Source organism: Hyaena hyaena, unplaced genomic scaffold (genome assembly GCF_003009895.1).
Source record: "Hyaena hyaena isolate Hyena2069 unplaced genomic scaffold, ASM300989v1 scaffold_793, whole genome shotgun sequence".
Lineage (NCBI taxonomy): Eukaryota > Metazoa > Chordata > Mammalia > Carnivora > Hyaenidae > Hyaena > Hyaena hyaena.
This window is the reverse complement of record NW_024081426.1, coordinates 585,228-602,156: the sequence shown is the minus strand read 5'-3', so window position 1 is coordinate 602,156 and position 16,929 is coordinate 585,228. Positions and strand designations below refer to the sequence as shown.

Below are 16,929 nucleotides of genomic sequence, written 5' to 3'. Positions count from 1 at the left end.
CCTGGGTGTCTCTGTCGGGTAAGCATCCAACTCTTGGTTTCGGTTCAGGTGATGATCTCAAGGCTTCGTGGGTTCGATCCCCGCTAACAGCATGGAGCCTACTTGAGATCCTCTCTCTCCCTCTCTCTGTGCCCCTCTTCTGCTCATACTGTCTCTGTCTCTCTCAAAATAAATAAATAAACTTTAAAAAATAAAATAACGTAAAGGTTAAAAGCCAGAGTATAACTGTTGTCACCAAGCTTAATGCCCTAAAAGAAGAACATTTGAAAGAAAAAAAAAGTACAGAAAACCTTCTTTCAGTTTCAAGCAACTTCTCTTTGATTGCCAGAGCTGAAATTTAAGCAATTGATTCATTAAGTACCCCTTCTGACCTTTTTTCTTTTTGCCTCACCAATAATTATTCTTGTATGATTCACACAGAAATGGAAATTTGGCAGTTACTCAGCTAATTTGATCAGAGTTGACAAGCAGCTAATTAATCCCGCCCCCTCTTCATCCAGTTTATGTATTAAATTAGTTGATTTAGCCTCAAGGAAGCATGGGTCAACATGGCAGGATAATTCACCATGTATGTATTATTACCATTACATTTATACATACTATATTTATGCACACTATCTACATTTTCTGTACATATTGCCATTATATTTATGTACATACATATATATGCACATAGCACATATGCATACACATGTATATTTATTCCTATAACTTACACACATAGCAAATATTAGGCATAGAAATGAAGCTAAAATTGGTTTTCTAAACTTAGCATGGTGTTTTTTTTTTAAATTTCTTAAGGCATAATTATTTTGTTTCTGTAGCATTTTATATTTATCATAATGACTGGAATTCAAATGGGGTGCCCCTCCTTCTCCAAGGTGTTCAAGCAAGAACAGCCTATTTTAGCATCTCTAAGCACCTAAAAGGATGTGCTTATTGAGAATGACTTTGGACTTGGCTTCTTAGAGCCTCAGTTCTCCCATTGGTAAAGGAGGGAGCACAAATAAAGTGTCTGTCATAGTGCCTGGCAGACAGATGGCACTCAATACAGGGCCACCCTGCCCCTTAATGACTTAGTCACACTGACCCTGTCCCTCTTGGTGAAGAAGAAATAAGCATTATCAGCTTCAGAGTAATTAAAACTTAAATACTGAACACAAATCAGTTAAATGGGACAGAAAAATCAATGTTATCAAGTACGTGAGCTGAGTCAATTACTGCAGCTATTAAAGAGACTAAAAATTTAGTGTGTTACTGTAAGCCTAGAGTTTCATATAAATTTACTCGGGGAATATTGTAGTAGAATGGTTAAGATCAGGGGCACCTGGATGGCTCAGTCGGTTGGGCATCTAACATTGGCTCCGATCCTGACCTCATGGTTCTCGAGTTTGACCTCTGTGTCGGGCTCTGTGCTGACAGCTCAGAGCCTGGAGCCTGCTTTGGATTCTGTCTCTCTCTCTCTCTCTGCCCCTCCCCCATTTGTGCTCTGTCTCTCTCTCCCTCTCTCAAAAATAAACATTAAAAAAAAAAAAGAAGAATGGTTAAGAACACCTCCTTGTCTCAGATACATCTGGAACTTCACCTTGGCTCTAGCTGGTGGCCTAGGGCCCTTATGCAGACACCGTCTCTGAGCCTCCCTTTCTGCATTTTATTTTTTTTAATTTTTTTAAATGTTTTATTTATTTCTGAGAGAAAGAAAGCGTGAGCAGGGGAGGGTCAGAGAGAGAGGGAGACACAGAATCTGAAGCAGGCTCCAGGCTCTGAGCTGTCAGCACAAAGCCCGACGCAGGGCTCGAACCCACAAACTGTGAGATCATGACCTGAGCCAAAGTTGGACGCTTAACCAACTGAGCCACCCAGGTGCCCCACCGTTTCTGCGTTTATAAAATGCAGATAATAACACCTGTTTCATAATGATCTAGTGACTTTATATATGCAGAGGGCTTAGCAAAATGTCTGCTTCAGAGCAAGGGTTCAGTAAATGATAGCTCTTGTCACTGTGATTCCAGGAATTCTCTCCCTCAAAGAATGCTTGCTATTCATTCTCTCACAATGACGCCTGCTAACCTAGTAGACTTGGGACCTGTGAATCGATCACACGCACTGAGCCTGCGTCTCCTCTGCCCCTAGGGATGGTGAACTTCAGTGAGGTGTCTGGATACCCCGTGCTGCAGCACTGGAAGGTCCGGTCTGTGATGTACCACATCAAACTCAACCAAGTGGCCGTCTCTCAGGGTGAGCACCACAGCAAGCCATCCATCCCCCTCGCTCCTGGGGCTTGGAATCCAAGGGCACAAGCGTTTTATCCCATTGTTGAAGAAGCAGTCTGAAATGCAGCCACTTCAGGGAGATACATAACCTATTCACTCAGATTCACCCTTAAGGGCAAGCCCCTGAAATCAGAGCCTTGTCTAAGTATAGATTAAATTCTTACAGGTTTTATCATGGACTGAAGAAGAGACGGGAAGGGCAAGGCAGTAACCACTGAAGATAAATACCTACTTTATCATTCTTCCTGGGGTCACAAGGCACAGAGAGAGGATATGCAAAAGCAGACTTTTTAGAAATTGACAGACTAAAACCAATCAAATGCAAAGAACATAGCCTAGAGTTTTCAGACAATGAAAGAAATAAGGGAAAAAGAGCAAGAAAGAGGAGGATGTGGGGGAGGGGATTAAAAAAACAGCTTTTATGGTCACCAAATAATAGCAAGTGAGCAAAAGATAGATGGACAGATGATAGATAAGAGAGAGAGCTATCTAATATGTTAAGGAGTAGCAAATTCCAACACTTTGGACAAATTGAGCCAGATGGGAACAGTGAGGTGCCTTGTACAAGTGTTCTCTACATTTTAGCAGTAAATGCCCTGAGGTCAAGTTTTTCCCAGCCCTTAAGCTCTTTGTGCAATTTTCAGGTGGGAAAACTGCTGCAAATAAGGCCTTAATATAGGTACGCATCACCATTCCACATCATCCCCTTGGACCAGAACATTACTCAACTTCTTCCTCTGAAACTACCTAAAGAACATCCCAGATGTGAAGTTTATACCATAGGGTCTTGTTTCTCTATGTTGGGTGACGAGGTAACTAGAACCAGGTGACATTGTTGGCACAGGATGACAAGAGGGACCTTCGGGTCACCAACAGGGATGCAGAGCCTTGGGGCCAACAGAAGAGACATAAAAGGCAGGGGACAGATAGAGAATCATAAAGAGGAAGTAAGCCATATCCTCACGGAAGTAAAGTTTTATGCCTAGGGAAAGAATTGCATTAAGGATATAGAACATGCCCATAGGACACAAGGGAGTGCAGATTGTTTATTTTAACATGAAAGAGTTCTTGGCAGGAGGGGATTGGGATGGGGAATCTCCTGAAGTAAACTCTACTGGTACAGAAAACCCTTGAAAGAACTTCATTCTAGGAAAATGTAGCACTAGAGGCTCTGTCCTGTTCACAGGCTGAGTTTGCACCCAGCAAAGGTGCTGTGCACATCAGGGGTTAACAGGGGGACATCTCTGTTGCCACAGGCCTTTCAAAGCCACACGTGGCATCACAGGTGATGTGGATTTCTGCACTGAGGGTCTCAAGCCGGGGCTGGGCTCTATCTTGTCGTGATAGGACACAGGTGTGTACAAAGGCAGGCAGACTAAAGCTGGCCAGATTTAGAAGATATTGGGTTTGGAGATTTTGTTATGGGCTATCCTTCTGACAGGTGTAATTCCCCTAAACAGGGAAAACAGATCTATGGAGTTTTGGCTGGGGAGGAGGGTGGTAGTGGGAGACACAGATCCTTTCCTCCATTTGCTATTTCCCTGTTTGTGTACCTTTGATTTTTGGACATAAATATAAATAGTATATCAGGGACTTTTCCTACTCCTTTTCTTCCATGATCTTCCCATTACCAGTGTCTGTGTCAGGAGGCAATATTCTGTCTCCAAAAACTCTTTGGTCATTACCCACAGTTAGAATACAGTTTTACACTGTGACCTTGTACATATGCACACTCCCACATACACACAAAAGAAGTTTCATGAAGCAGTGCATCATCTTACAAGATGAAATGTTCTTTGCTGGTATTTGTGTTTCTATTTTAGACTATGCTATTCTTTTTTTTTTATTGCTATTATTTGAGCTCACTAAATTAATTTGATGTCATGACTTGTGATCTAAAAAAGAAAACTGAAGATTGACTTAAGCAGGGGGTTAGATTTGGCAGTGTACTGCCTGCACGAAGTTAACATCACCAACTGGCTTGAAAAGATACTTATTTAGGAACTAAAACGTCTGATGTAGGTAACTAGAGACGTTCCCCTGATAGGTCCAGCCAACCCTCCAACATCACTTTGGGCCACAAAGGCCCTTCCTCTGTGGAGGCTGCATGGCCCGGGAATCCAGATACCCCCCACCTTGTGAGTGCTCACTTTTACTTTTGGGTGATATTTCCCTGTAGCCCTCAGCAACGCTCTCCATTCCCTGGATGGGGCTACATCTCGTGGGGATTTTGTGGCCTTACTGGACCAGTTTGGCAACCACTACATCCAGGAAGCTATCTACGGCTTTGAGGAGTCCTGTTCCATCTGGTACCCAAACAAGCAGGTCCAGCGACGACTCTGGCTGGAATATGAAGACATCAGCAAAGGTGAGTGATGTGCTCATCAGCATATCCTATACCCTATGCAGGTGCGGCTGTCTAGGTGCAAATCATGGGACCAAAATAACGGAGTCTGTTGGCAAAGAACGAATTCAGATGCTGTCTCAATGCTCTATGCCCATCCTTAAAATTGCCAGAGTTGGGGTGTTTGGGAAAGCTTTAGATATAGGATGGGGTCAAAACTGTATGGTCACTGCTTGAGTTACCATGGAGAGAGTCCACTAAGGGTATTTACCAGTCCCCATGCATTCTGCTATCATAGCAAGGGTAAAATACTCAACTGTTCTCACAGAATGTGAGAGGAGCAAGAGAGTATCAAAGTCTCCAGCACTACTGCTTGCCTCCAGCAACACTTCCTCCACCCTCCACTGGCTGGCAACCCCTTCCATTAACCATGGCATAACCCTCTTCTCACCCCATCCTGCCCTATCTGTAGGCCCATTTTCCCCACTGAGTTGTTCTAAGAGGAAATCTCCATTGGCTCAAGTGTTTATACAGCTCTGGACAGCAGCCTTATAAATAAATCCTTGTCCACTCTTGGATAGTCAGTTAGTATTCAGTCCAAGTAAGTATAAGAAATTGGAGTTATTCAGACCTTTTGAATTCACCTTCTGGTATGGGAGGAGTACTGGCTGGCAAATATGTATTCTGATCAACCAAGACTGATGTAGAATTGCCATTCATGGAATTTCTTCTGCGCTTACCCTCATGGCATGCTGATGAGGCTGAGTTATAAATGTGTGAGTTGCTAAAGGGCAAGTAATGAAATTAGCACAATGGAAACTCAAGAAGTGAGTCATCCTAAGATTTAGTGATCAAGAGGCCCTCTCAAATAAGGGGCCCTCTGTGTCAGCAGCACTGGACTGGGGAAAAGTACCCCCATGGCTGAGATGCTCTTGACTCCCTGAGCTGTTTTGCTCCACTCACTAGATAGCAGAGGCATGAAGGCCTCTCTTCCGGCTGGTCCTTTACTTCCAGAAGCAGTAAGAGGCTTGTGTCTGGGCTCCCAGTTGTTGCAGGCATTTCCCTCCAAGCCCCGATTCCTCTAAACCCAAGGACATAATCACAGGCTTCTAGTATCTTTTCAAACTTCAGTCTCCTAATATTGTTTCTAATTTGCCAAGAAAGGAGTGTCATGTAAGCAAATGTAGATAAGACCAGTTCCAGCTGGCAAAGTTTTCTTACATTTCTTTGCCAGAGCCTACTGATTGAACCAAGAGGCTAATTCCTCCCCTGTTTCCGTTTGCCAGTGGTTCATGGATGGCCAGTTTCTGGGACTATAGGGAAATGAGTCTGACATTCCCCCGAACTCCTGGTTCTATTCTTTGCTTCTACCCCGAGCCCTGCAGTGTCCTTGAAGTTAAACACTGAGCCCAGGAGGGAAGTGTATCCATGACCTTGGCCCTATGGCTTCCCATCTTGATGTTGAGCCATTCTCAAGTTCATTTTGTCACAGTCCAACTGTGACTTTAGTTCTCATAAGTATTATGTATACAACACCTTTCCTGTTACTGGTCTTAGAAGATATTCAAACAGTTTAGTACGTCTATTTTGATAGCTCTCAATTATCCATGTATACCACCCTGCTCCCAAGTCTTACCTCTAAGTCATAAAGTTTATCTCTTTTATTGTTTGGTCTGCTTACTACTCTTAAATATTTTTCTCCTCCATAGGCACTAATTTCCTTTTCTTCCAAAAGAAGGATGCTCCTGATGAAGACTTATAAATACATAAAACGAAGGAAGAATTTCTTCCATTTTTCTGCACTCTGAGAGGGTTGCTCCGGAATGGGATTTATACTCTAGGGGTGATGAGTGTTTCCAGAGGGCTGTACCTACCGTGACATAAAAGTGACATCTTCTGGGACTTGAGTCCTTTGATTATATGCTCTTGCCCACTCTAACTTTCAAAACCTTCTAGTGAAAATGATTTCTCTGTTGTTTACTTTTGCACCTGTAATCAGATGCCTAAAACTGCTCACAGATTGAATAGGAAAGGAGATTTATTAGGGACGAAATGAAATGGAAAATGCACAGGACTTAAGGGTTGGGTCTCTAGACTTAGTCAGGTGACATTTACTTAGTCAGTTAACTGGCCTGACCTCCCCTATAATGCCCTCTGTGGTTCCTTCTAGCTCCAAGCGTGTATGGATCCTTATACATTCCTCTTTATTGAGCAGCTTTCAAAGGTCAGACCCTAGAATAAAGATTGTCCTCTTCTCTGTACAAATCACTACACAGTTTCTCAAAGGTAGATGTCATGCCTTATTCAACCTTAAATCCCCAGGGTCTGACACAGAGCCAGGCGCTCTGTGGGTAAGTCCCCAACAGTTGTTGACTGTGGTGATTGTTCGTGGTGATGGTGGCGATTATGGTGGTGGTGGTGGTGGTGATAGCGGTGGTGGCGAGACTGGCAATCGTAGGAAAAGCGCTTCTGATGCACCAGCTTTCCAAGTGGGTTTTATTATAGACATGCAAAGTGCTCTAGTTCTGCCTCACTGATGGAAACTCACAGATGGATATTTTTGGCCAGATCCTCAGAAGGCAGCCTTCCATTCATCATGTACCTCCTATTTGTCATACTACCACTACGTGGTGTGGCCGTACCAGTATTTAGGAATATCTGTCTTTCGATAAGTCTGACTGAAATTTATGAAAAATAAACTCCCATCTCTCATGGTCCAAGATTAGCCTATCCTAATTTTTTTTTTCTTTACAGAGCAAATAAGGACTATCAAACTGGCCTCCCCTCTCTCCACTTCTAAACTAACTTATATCTCCTCCCATTGTTCTTTGCCCTCGTGCTTCAGAAAATGTAATGAGTTCCTTCCTCTTCAGATTGACCTCCCCACCTGTACACAGGCTCCCATCCCTCCCTCTCCGCTTCCTCTTAGACCTTACTCCTTCAATAGCCTCTTCATCTTTAATCTCTACAACCTTTCAACCACTGAATTATCCCTTCCCCAACCTTATATCTTCCCCCCAAATAATATTTTTATAAACATGTGACTCTTCCACCACTGTTTCCTTTCAACATGCTGCCATCAGACTTGTTACATGAGTAGTTTATATATCTTTTCTCTTCTTCCTCAGCTTCTTTTTTACTCTTCAGATTATTATTTGCTTTCAACCCCTGTCACCCTACAGAAATAGTGGAGAAGGAAATCAAGGGCTTCTTCTTCTTTTTTTTTTTTTTTTTACAAATAATTTATTGTCAAGTTGGTTTCCATATAACATCCAGTGCTCATCCCCACAAGTGCCCTCCTCCATGCCCATCTCCCCCCTCAAATCAAGGGCTTTTTAATCAGAGGTTCCCTTTTCTATTCAATAATCATTTTATGTATGTCAACTGAAGAATTTGTCCCTCTTGACCAGGTCTGGCATCTTGAAAATTCTCTCTTCCATTGGAATCCCTGATTCTGTTCCCTCTAGATTCTCTTCATAAATCTTTGGCCTTTATTTCTTAGTCTTTTTATCCCCTTCTTCCTCTAAAGATATTATTGGCATCTTGCTCATTTTCCAGAATTTCATGTTTAATGTTCATCTCTTCTTCACCGTTGCTGGGTGATTCTCTTCTGTGCCTACCTTAGCCTACATCTCTGAGATTTCAAAACCTTGTTTGCCCTTGAGTGTTGAGCATTCCTACCTGGATATTCTGTAGGGACCTCAGTGGTCACCATCTCTTCTCTGTACCCACTAGTAGATTTGTGCATTACACTGATGGGTCAAAATGCAAAGTGAGGATTCCTTCTATATGCTCTCTTCCATCCTCCACATTCACTCATTTACAAAGTTCTATTCTTCTTACCACCCAAATACTTCCTCAACAGGTATCTCCTCCTGCCCATTTCTCGAAGTTGTATGAGCTTATAGTATCAGCTCTCATAAGAAAAGCTGAAGTGGCATCCTCACGTGTCTCCTTTTTTTCAGTCTCCTGCCACTCTAGTCCACTCCACATCATACTGTTACCTTCTGAAAATGCCACTTAATCATGAGACTCTTCAGCTTGAAGCTGCTCACGAACCCTTTGCTGCCTTCTCAACATGAACGTGACCTCACTCCTGGCATTAGTTTCCTTGGGCTGTGATAACAGATCACAAACTTGGTGGCTTAAAACGTCAGTTTATTCCCTGACTATTCTGGGGGCCAGAGGTTCAAGCACAGTGTCAATGGGCTAAACTCAAGGTATCAATAAGGTGGCTCCTTCTGAAAGTTCCCGGGGAGAATTCCTTCCTTGCCCCATCCAGCTTCTCAAGGCCACCCTTATTCCCTGGTTTCTGGCCATCTCCATCTTTAAGGTGTGTCACTTCAATCTATGAGTCACCTGGCTGTCTGCCAGAACTCCTCTTGCTTCTTCTTTCTTATAAGGACGCTTTGGATTACATTGGGCCCACGCAGATAATCCAGGATAATCTCCCTATCTCAAGAGCCTTAACTTAAGCACATCAGCAAACTCAGTATTGCCATTCACAGGTGACAGTCACAGGTTCCGGAGATCAGGCCCTGGGCATCTTTGGGAGCCTTTCCAGGCTGCCACACCTCTCCCCTCTCCAGCTGCAGCATCACTGACCACTCTGCACCTCAGCATCCTCTACTCTGATGATAACAAGTCTGCTTGCTCTCAATCCCAAACCCTTGCATTTGCATCTAGACAGTGGAAGTCTTCAGGGACTCCCTCCCTGCCCCCAGTCCAAGGCCCTAGATATGTTTCTGTCTCACTCAGAAATTTTCTCCGGGGTCCCTGTCTTGTTTCCTCTTGGGGCTCTCTGTTTTTCTCCTTTCCCAGGTGTCCATTCAGTTGTCTAATTTCTTTCTCCATAGCCCCTTAGGATCAGCAAATGAGTCTTCCTGGCTCTGAATTCTGTTTCTTCCTTTTGTTTTTTAATTACCCTCTCCAGCTCTGTAAATTGCCATTTGCAATTAAATGATACTCAGTCCCAGGCTCAGACCCCAACTCTGGGTCCTGGATCAGGGTTTGGAAGGGGGCTTGGATCCTTTTCCACACTTCTGAGCCGATGTGAATGTGCTGCCTGTGTCACCTTGTCCTCTGTCCTACCTCCATTCCACTGTCCCCTCCTTCCTGCTCTTCTTGCCATCCCTCCCCCCACACCTTCCTATAGGCTCTGGGTGGAGTTCTTTGCTGCCTCTTAAAGCTCCTTGTAAGAGTCCCTCAGCAGCGCTCCTCACATGTCTCTGTGTGGCCACTTCCCTGTAGGACTGTCGTCCGTGATAATGGCTTGCACAGCACTTACCATATTTCTCATCTTTGTTTTTTGGTTTAAAAAGATTATTTATTTTAAAAATTCAAAAGGTATACAACAGAATTAAGTGAAAAATAAATCTTCCTCCCACTATTACTTCCCAGTGCTCTTGTTCCACACCCCAGAGGCAGCCAGGCATTCATTGCTACCAGTTTACTGTCTATCCATCCAGAGATGTTCTATTCCTAGCCATTTGGAAGTGAACAAAGAAAACTGCAGAAGAGTAGATATATTAGGGCCTCGTTTGTTTTAAAAAATTATATGTATAAATATATGCCAATACACACATATATAAATATATATATAATCTTCTAGTCTGTCACTAAATATGTATATATATGTGTGTAGACAGTGTGTATATGTATATATACATATATAGAGAGAAACATGTATATAATCTCACAATAGCTTTGTGTGTGTGTGTGTGTGTGTGTGTGTGCATGTGTGTGCGTGTGTGTGTGTGTACACAAATGATCTGTTTGCTCCAAGATTAGGTCTATGGGGTAGAGACTTATTTTTTGTACTAAAAAATTCTGTATTGCTTTTCCAACAATAAGCATATGCTACTTTTTTTAATGTTTATTTATTTTTGAGAAAGACAGAGAGACAGAGCATGAGCAGGGGAGGGGCAGAGAAAGAGAGGGAGATACAGAATTCAAAGCAGGCTCCAGGCTCTGAGCTGTCAGCACAGAGCCCGACAAAGGGCTTGAACCCATGAACCACCATGATCTGAGCTGCAGTCAGACGCTTAGCTGACTGAGCCTCCCAGGTGCCCCAAGCATGTGCCACTTTTACAATAAAAGTCTTTTAACATATGGAAAAAATATATTCTGAAAAGTTTATGTTACCTTGGAGTGGAGACTTACAAAGGTAACTTAAAAAACAGAACAAAGCGTACAGTTGTATCTACAGAGAGCTGAACTTCAGATTGAAATCTGGGAGGAAGTACAAAACAATGTCATCATTTCTTATTGGTATTTGAGTCTTCATCCCTGACACAGTGCCTGGCATATAATTAGCAACCACTGTTTCTGAAGGAATGAATCCTTTATTTTTTTCTTACTTCAGAAGAAACAGTAAAGAGTTATAGATCTGTAGATTCCAGAGAAATGACTAAAAAAAAAAAAAAAAAAAAAAAAAAACCAACATCGAATGTTCTTCAAATAAGAACTTCCAAGGGCTTAATTTTAATCCTCCACCTGGCACACCAAGCACTGTATATTTTCTTTCTCTCTTTCTCTCTTTCTTTTTTTTTTGTTTTTTGTTTTTTGTTCTTATAATACTCCATTCAAGAGCGGATTTCCTCAGGGCTTTCTTCCTTTCCTTTTCCAATACCACTTTCACTGTTACTTAAGATCTGACCTTTGTCGTTATCTTTTCTTGACATTTCCTTTGGTGCACATCTGTGGGGTTATCTGGATTGACAAGTGGCAGTAAGGAAACTTCCTGTCTGCTGCACTTTCTAGTTCATAATCCACTGAATTTTTGTTTGTTTCTAGCCAGTTGCCTTTTCTCTGCGGGGAAAACTAAGAAGAATAGCTTTTTCGCCTTCCATGATACAAAGTTAAGGATCGTATTTTCGGGGGGGCAGGGGGATAGTAAGGTGACCCTCTAGCTCCAAGTCTTAAGTCAGATTAGAGTCAAAGGAAGAAAAGTAAGCCACCTACATGGCATTGTGTTTCTGCCCACAGGATGCCATGTTTTCCACTTTCCATCGATTTGTTTTTGGGTGTCTAGAGCTCAGGACAGGCTCAGCTGGTCCCTTTCCCCAGAATAATGACCAGATGTCTGCCACGACTGAGGTGGAAACAATCGCTGAGTCGGCAGCCAGGCTTCTGATGCTGGTCTGTGAGTGCTGGTCAGCAGAGACCCAGCGTTGGGCATTCACTGCCGGTGCATTTTGCAGGCTAACTTACATAATCATGGCAAATGGCAAAAGATCTGATTAAGTTCAGAACGCAATGTAGAAATCCAACACAGAGCAATAACATAAGCTTCCATAATGCTTTATGTTTTACAACCCTAGGTTGGAAGCCGGCTCCAAAGGCTCTTTTTATGCATGTTTACAACAATGAAGTTAACACTCAAGTGGCAAAGCAATTATGGCATATAGCTATTTTCGTTCAATGATTAATTAATTCATTCCTAAAACATTTGCTGAGGGCCTGCTCCACACGAAGCCCTGTCATGAGCAGAGAGGGGATTTAGGTTTAGAGGATACAGCTGTTCTGTGGCTTTCCTGGGCAGACGGGCCTGGGGAAGGTACTACGAAAGCTGAAACTGGTGGTATCATACACAAAGGCTTTGACAAGGAGTTGGGCTTTCCTAAACATAGGGGTGAAGTTTAATTTGAATCTTCAAGTCCCTAGGCTCTGATGTAGAGTCCAGAGTAAACTGGATCTGTAGGCTGAAGGAAGACATCACTATGAATAATGTTGCCAAACAACATGTTTTATAACTTGTCTCATTTAAACCCTAAGTCTCACCCTCCCTGTTTTATAGATAAGGAAACCAAGTCTCTGAAGCTTAAATAAATAGCTTGCATGTAGTCGCATAACAAGTAAGTGGGAGAGTCAGGACAAGAAGAATGCCTTCACCTCCTGAGATATACCAGGGACATGCCATTTTACCTGCCATCAGTACAAGAAGAGATTAAGGTGGGAAGGTGAGCCAACCAAATGGAGGTGGGGTCAGGACATAATTGAAGCCAGGCCACTGGTCTAAGATGAATGCAACAAGGCCAGATGTCAGCCCTGGTTGGACTGCATAATGGGATCCATTGACTTTCACTTTGAGTTTTCCAGAGTTTTGATTATTGTGGGTTTGGGGGACCATGATGGCTGCAGTAGCTTCTGTTTTCCTATATGGCAGCGTTTCTCAAAATGTATTGTGTGTATGTATCACCTGGGATCTTGTTCAAATGGAAATTCTGAGCCGGTAGGGTTGGGTGGGGCCTGACATTCTGCATGTTCTAACAAACTCTCACTAGATGCCAATGCTGCCCATCCAAGGACCCATTTTGAACAGCAAGATGATAGCCTTGTCCCAAAGACCCAGCAGGGAGTGGGCTTCCTCATCATCCTTGTTCGTCCTGTCTAGTGCAGGAGCTTTAATGCTGGAGCCGTGGCATGGTGGCCTCCAGGGGTATGTCCTGGTGTCATCCCCAAAAAGGAGTGTCACAGATAAGAAGACTAGACTGAATGGTTTTCACTTTGGTCCAGGACTTTTCTCTGATTAAGCGATTGATCGATAGGCTTGTGTGCAGAATTGAACAGTCTTAAGCCCTCAGGTACTAAAAGGAATTGGAAACATGCCAGTAATCAGGACTAAAGGTGATAAGCTGAGTTTTCTAAACTTTTGTACCGTAGGCAACACTGTTCTCATCTGAATATCTCAAGCATGTTCTTGGTTTTTTTTTTAAATATAGTAGGCAAGAGCCCCCATTTTTTTCTTCTAGAAACCACAAATGGTTATAGAATTTCATGGCTAGCATTTCGTTAATGGGACAATTCTGGTAGTGATATCAAATTCCTTTCATATAATTATGGGCCTGACAATAGTGACATATTGTGCATACATGCAATTTAGTAGTTAATTATATAGTATTGTGGATTATTTTCTACTCTAAACATTAAGCTTTGCCCTCACAACTTGATTGATGCTTCTTGGAAGAGGGCTTATTCATTCACTTAGTCAACACCTGATATATCTAAACATTGGTCTAGGCACTGGGCATATAATGATGAATGACACAGAAAACTTTCCTGCTTTTGTGGAGCTTATATCCTGATGAAGAGAGACAGAAAGTGGCAGGTGACAAATAAATGAGAGCGATAATTCTAGATAGTGAGAGATACTACGAAGAAACTGAAACCAGGTGATGTGATAGAGATTGGCTGGAGGATTGGGGGCTGATTAAGATGGCAGCCACAGAAAGGCCTCCATGATGATGATAAGGGCGTGAAGTTGAGCTGAGACCTGGAAAAGCCAAGAAGGAGCTGGCCATGCAAAGAGCTGGGGACATCCAGGACAGAGGAAATAGCAAATGCAAAGGCTTCATAATTTTTTAAAATTCTCATAGCTTCTAGCACAATGCTTCTAGTAGGGCATATAAAATTACTTGGTAAATATCAGACTGATGATCAATATGACTGTGGGGAAAAGAGGAGCCTGGAATCTCTGATGGAATATGAAGAGAAGCTCCACTTCCAGTCAGACTTGTTCTGTTTCCTAGCTTCAGCAAGCTGAGATAGGACCAATATGTTTAGCCCATCCTTCTTTTTTTGAAATTTTAATTCCAATATAGTAAACATACAGCGTTATATTAGCCCATCTTGTTTTATCCAGCATGTAGATCAGTGCTCATGTGGGTTGTCTGTGTCCATATAGACCCAAGAGAAATAAGCATAAGGCATAATACATGTATCTACCAGTACTTTGATTTCGACCTTAAGTTATGTGCTCCATTCCACAACTAATAGTTTATCTCTGAAAAAAAAAAGTTGGAAATAAATTTATAAGATAGATGATGATGCAAAGGGATATTCCACATCAAATGTGAAACTCTGCACTTGACATCACTTGGGGTTTTCATATCTTTGGGGATGAATGCCTGTTTCTTAACTAATAACAGGTCTTTGTCACCCATCTTACTCTAAGGCAGCATGTTGAGGGAAAAAGCACTGGGTAGGGAGGGAAGACCTGCATCCTTGGTCTCAGCTGTGCTATTAGCCAGTCAGCTGGCCTTGAGCAAATTACTTAACCCTTTTCAAAATAATCTTCTCACCTGTATAATAACTACCTTGACTTAGACGATATTTCTTAGAATTTCTTCTACTTCTAATGTTCTATGACTCTGTGTACTCAGCCAGTGATTTCTCCTGGAAACAGAATGTAACATTTAATAATGCCTGGCTTGTGGCTAAATAGGTTAACTCAACTGATGTTACAATAGATGGAGTTTAGTGTAGTTGCTTGTAGTGTTTAAAGTCAGATTTGCATCCAAATTTTTATTAGCAGGGGTGCCTGGGTAGTTCAGTCGGTTAAGCGTCCAACTTCAGCTCAGGTGATGGACTCACGGCTCATGTGTTCAAGCCCTCCGTCAGGCTCTGTGCTGACAGCTTAGAGCCTGGAGCCTGTTTCACATTCTGTGTCTCCCTCTCTGTCTGCCCCTTCCCCATTCTCTCTCTCTCAGAAATGAACATTAAAAAAATTTTTTTTAATTTTATTAGCTGCGACTCTCGAGAAGTTACATTAATGGCTATAAGCCTCAGTTTCCAAGTCTATAAAATAGGGCTATTAATACTTCCATTCCAAGTGAGGACTGTGTAAAGACTGAACATAATAATTATATATGCAGCACATGTTCAGCATTTTGTAAGTGTTCGGTGCAGTATAAGTCTTTGTATTATTACTATTATTAAAATTATTTTAATAAATTTGCAGCTCATTTTTTTTTTTTTTTTTTTTTTTTTTTTGAGCAAAATAGTAGCTGACAAAAATTTCAAAGGGATATCAGTAAAACTTGCCCTGGGTAAATTCACACTTTGCGGAAATGCTAATGTGTATTTTACAAGTCACAAGTCACCTACTCATCAGGCTAGTGGAACAGGGGGCCCAGACCTCCATTCCAACATCAGGATCAGCATCATATCCCTTGGCAACCATTTTCAGTTCCAGGTGTAGCCCCCCTGCTGGGAAAAGATCAGGAAATCAGCACAACCCATTTTTGGTGGGAGTAAGAGGTGGAGGCTGTGAGACTATGCTCTCTGTGGAAAAGGATCCCTGGGGAAGCATTTTTGATAAGCAACCTGGGTGTTTCTGCCTTTTAAGTGCAAAGGAGCTACCCAGTGCATTCCACAAAGGGAGAAAAATTCATGAATGTGTCCAGCCATCCCAGCCTTCCCTTTTACCTGTGATTCAAAGCCTCTGCCGTCTAGTTCTACTGCCTACATACAGATGCGGGCACCGATTCCTCTTGTGGTCCGTAGATGGGACCCAGGCCCTGTTTACAGCCAGAGTTCCAACCTAAGTGGATGTTGGGGCTGCGAGAGAACTCGTTAGCAGATCAGACCCCCGACTAGGCCTGATTTCTACGAATGGTGTGCTTTAGAGGAACATCTACGAGTCTCTGGGTTCACCCTGCATGCCTACTCCATCTCCAGCAGTATGTAACACCATGCACAGCACCTAGCAGCCAGTCAGTCAATATTGGTGGAATGAATAGAGGAGTTAATGCAATACTTTTTCTCTTCCTCTTCCCTTGAAATGACAGCAGAATGGCTAAGATAGCATCTCTTTGCACACTTTGCCCTGAAGGCCCCTGCCACTAGTCCACACTTTCATCATCCCTCCCTGCTTTCTCCCGGTTTGATTGTTTTGAGTGTGGGGTGGGGTGAGGAACATATCATGTCCTGGGGTTTGGCCTTAGAAGGATAGGCTGGACATTAATACAAGTGATCAGCACAAGGTAGAACTAGGACTAAATACTAAGAAGTGGAGTAAATACCTGTGTGGACCTTCAATTTGTGATCGTTACTCCAAATTTCTGTCTACCAGTTAACGTTCTAGGAACCAATAGCAGCCTTTCTCTTATCACTTTTCCTGACCTTGCTTTTCTTTTATAAAGCAAGTAGGAAAGTTTTCGTGGGGAGGGTGGGATAGGTGTTCAGTGTAACATGCAGCTTATATTTAAACTGAGACACGAGACATAAAACCATCTTGACCTAAAACAACAAATCAACAAGCCACGCCCATCAGAGCTTATCTGCTTGGCCACTAGCCCTTTCTGGTTCATACCTAATCTCCATTCCTCTGTTGGTAGAGACAGTCTTCCCGAATCTCATGGAACCCTTGGGTTGTTGGTTCAATTATTAGAAGATATAAATTCAAGAGAAAATTTAAAAATACATAAGAGAAACTAATGTCAAAGGAGTCAGCAAGTAATGGATCAGGTGGGTAATTAATTTAAAAAAAAAATGGGAGTAGTTGACATTATGTTCAAACCTGGCCCCAAC

General features: G+C 42.5%; 1 protein-coding gene across 1 annotated transcript in view; it reads left to right on the top strand.

Annotated features, from left to right (window-relative positions):
* Positions 1–16,929, top strand: part of ASTN1 (astrotactin 1) — a 189,172-nt gene that overhangs the window by 111,654 nt on the left and 60,589 nt on the right. Inside the window, 2 exon segments of the mRNA XM_039219144.1 lie at positions 2,134–2,238; positions 4,453–4,641. Of these exon segments, the coding sequence (XP_039075075.1) occupies positions 2,134–2,238; positions 4,453–4,641 (294 nt within the window).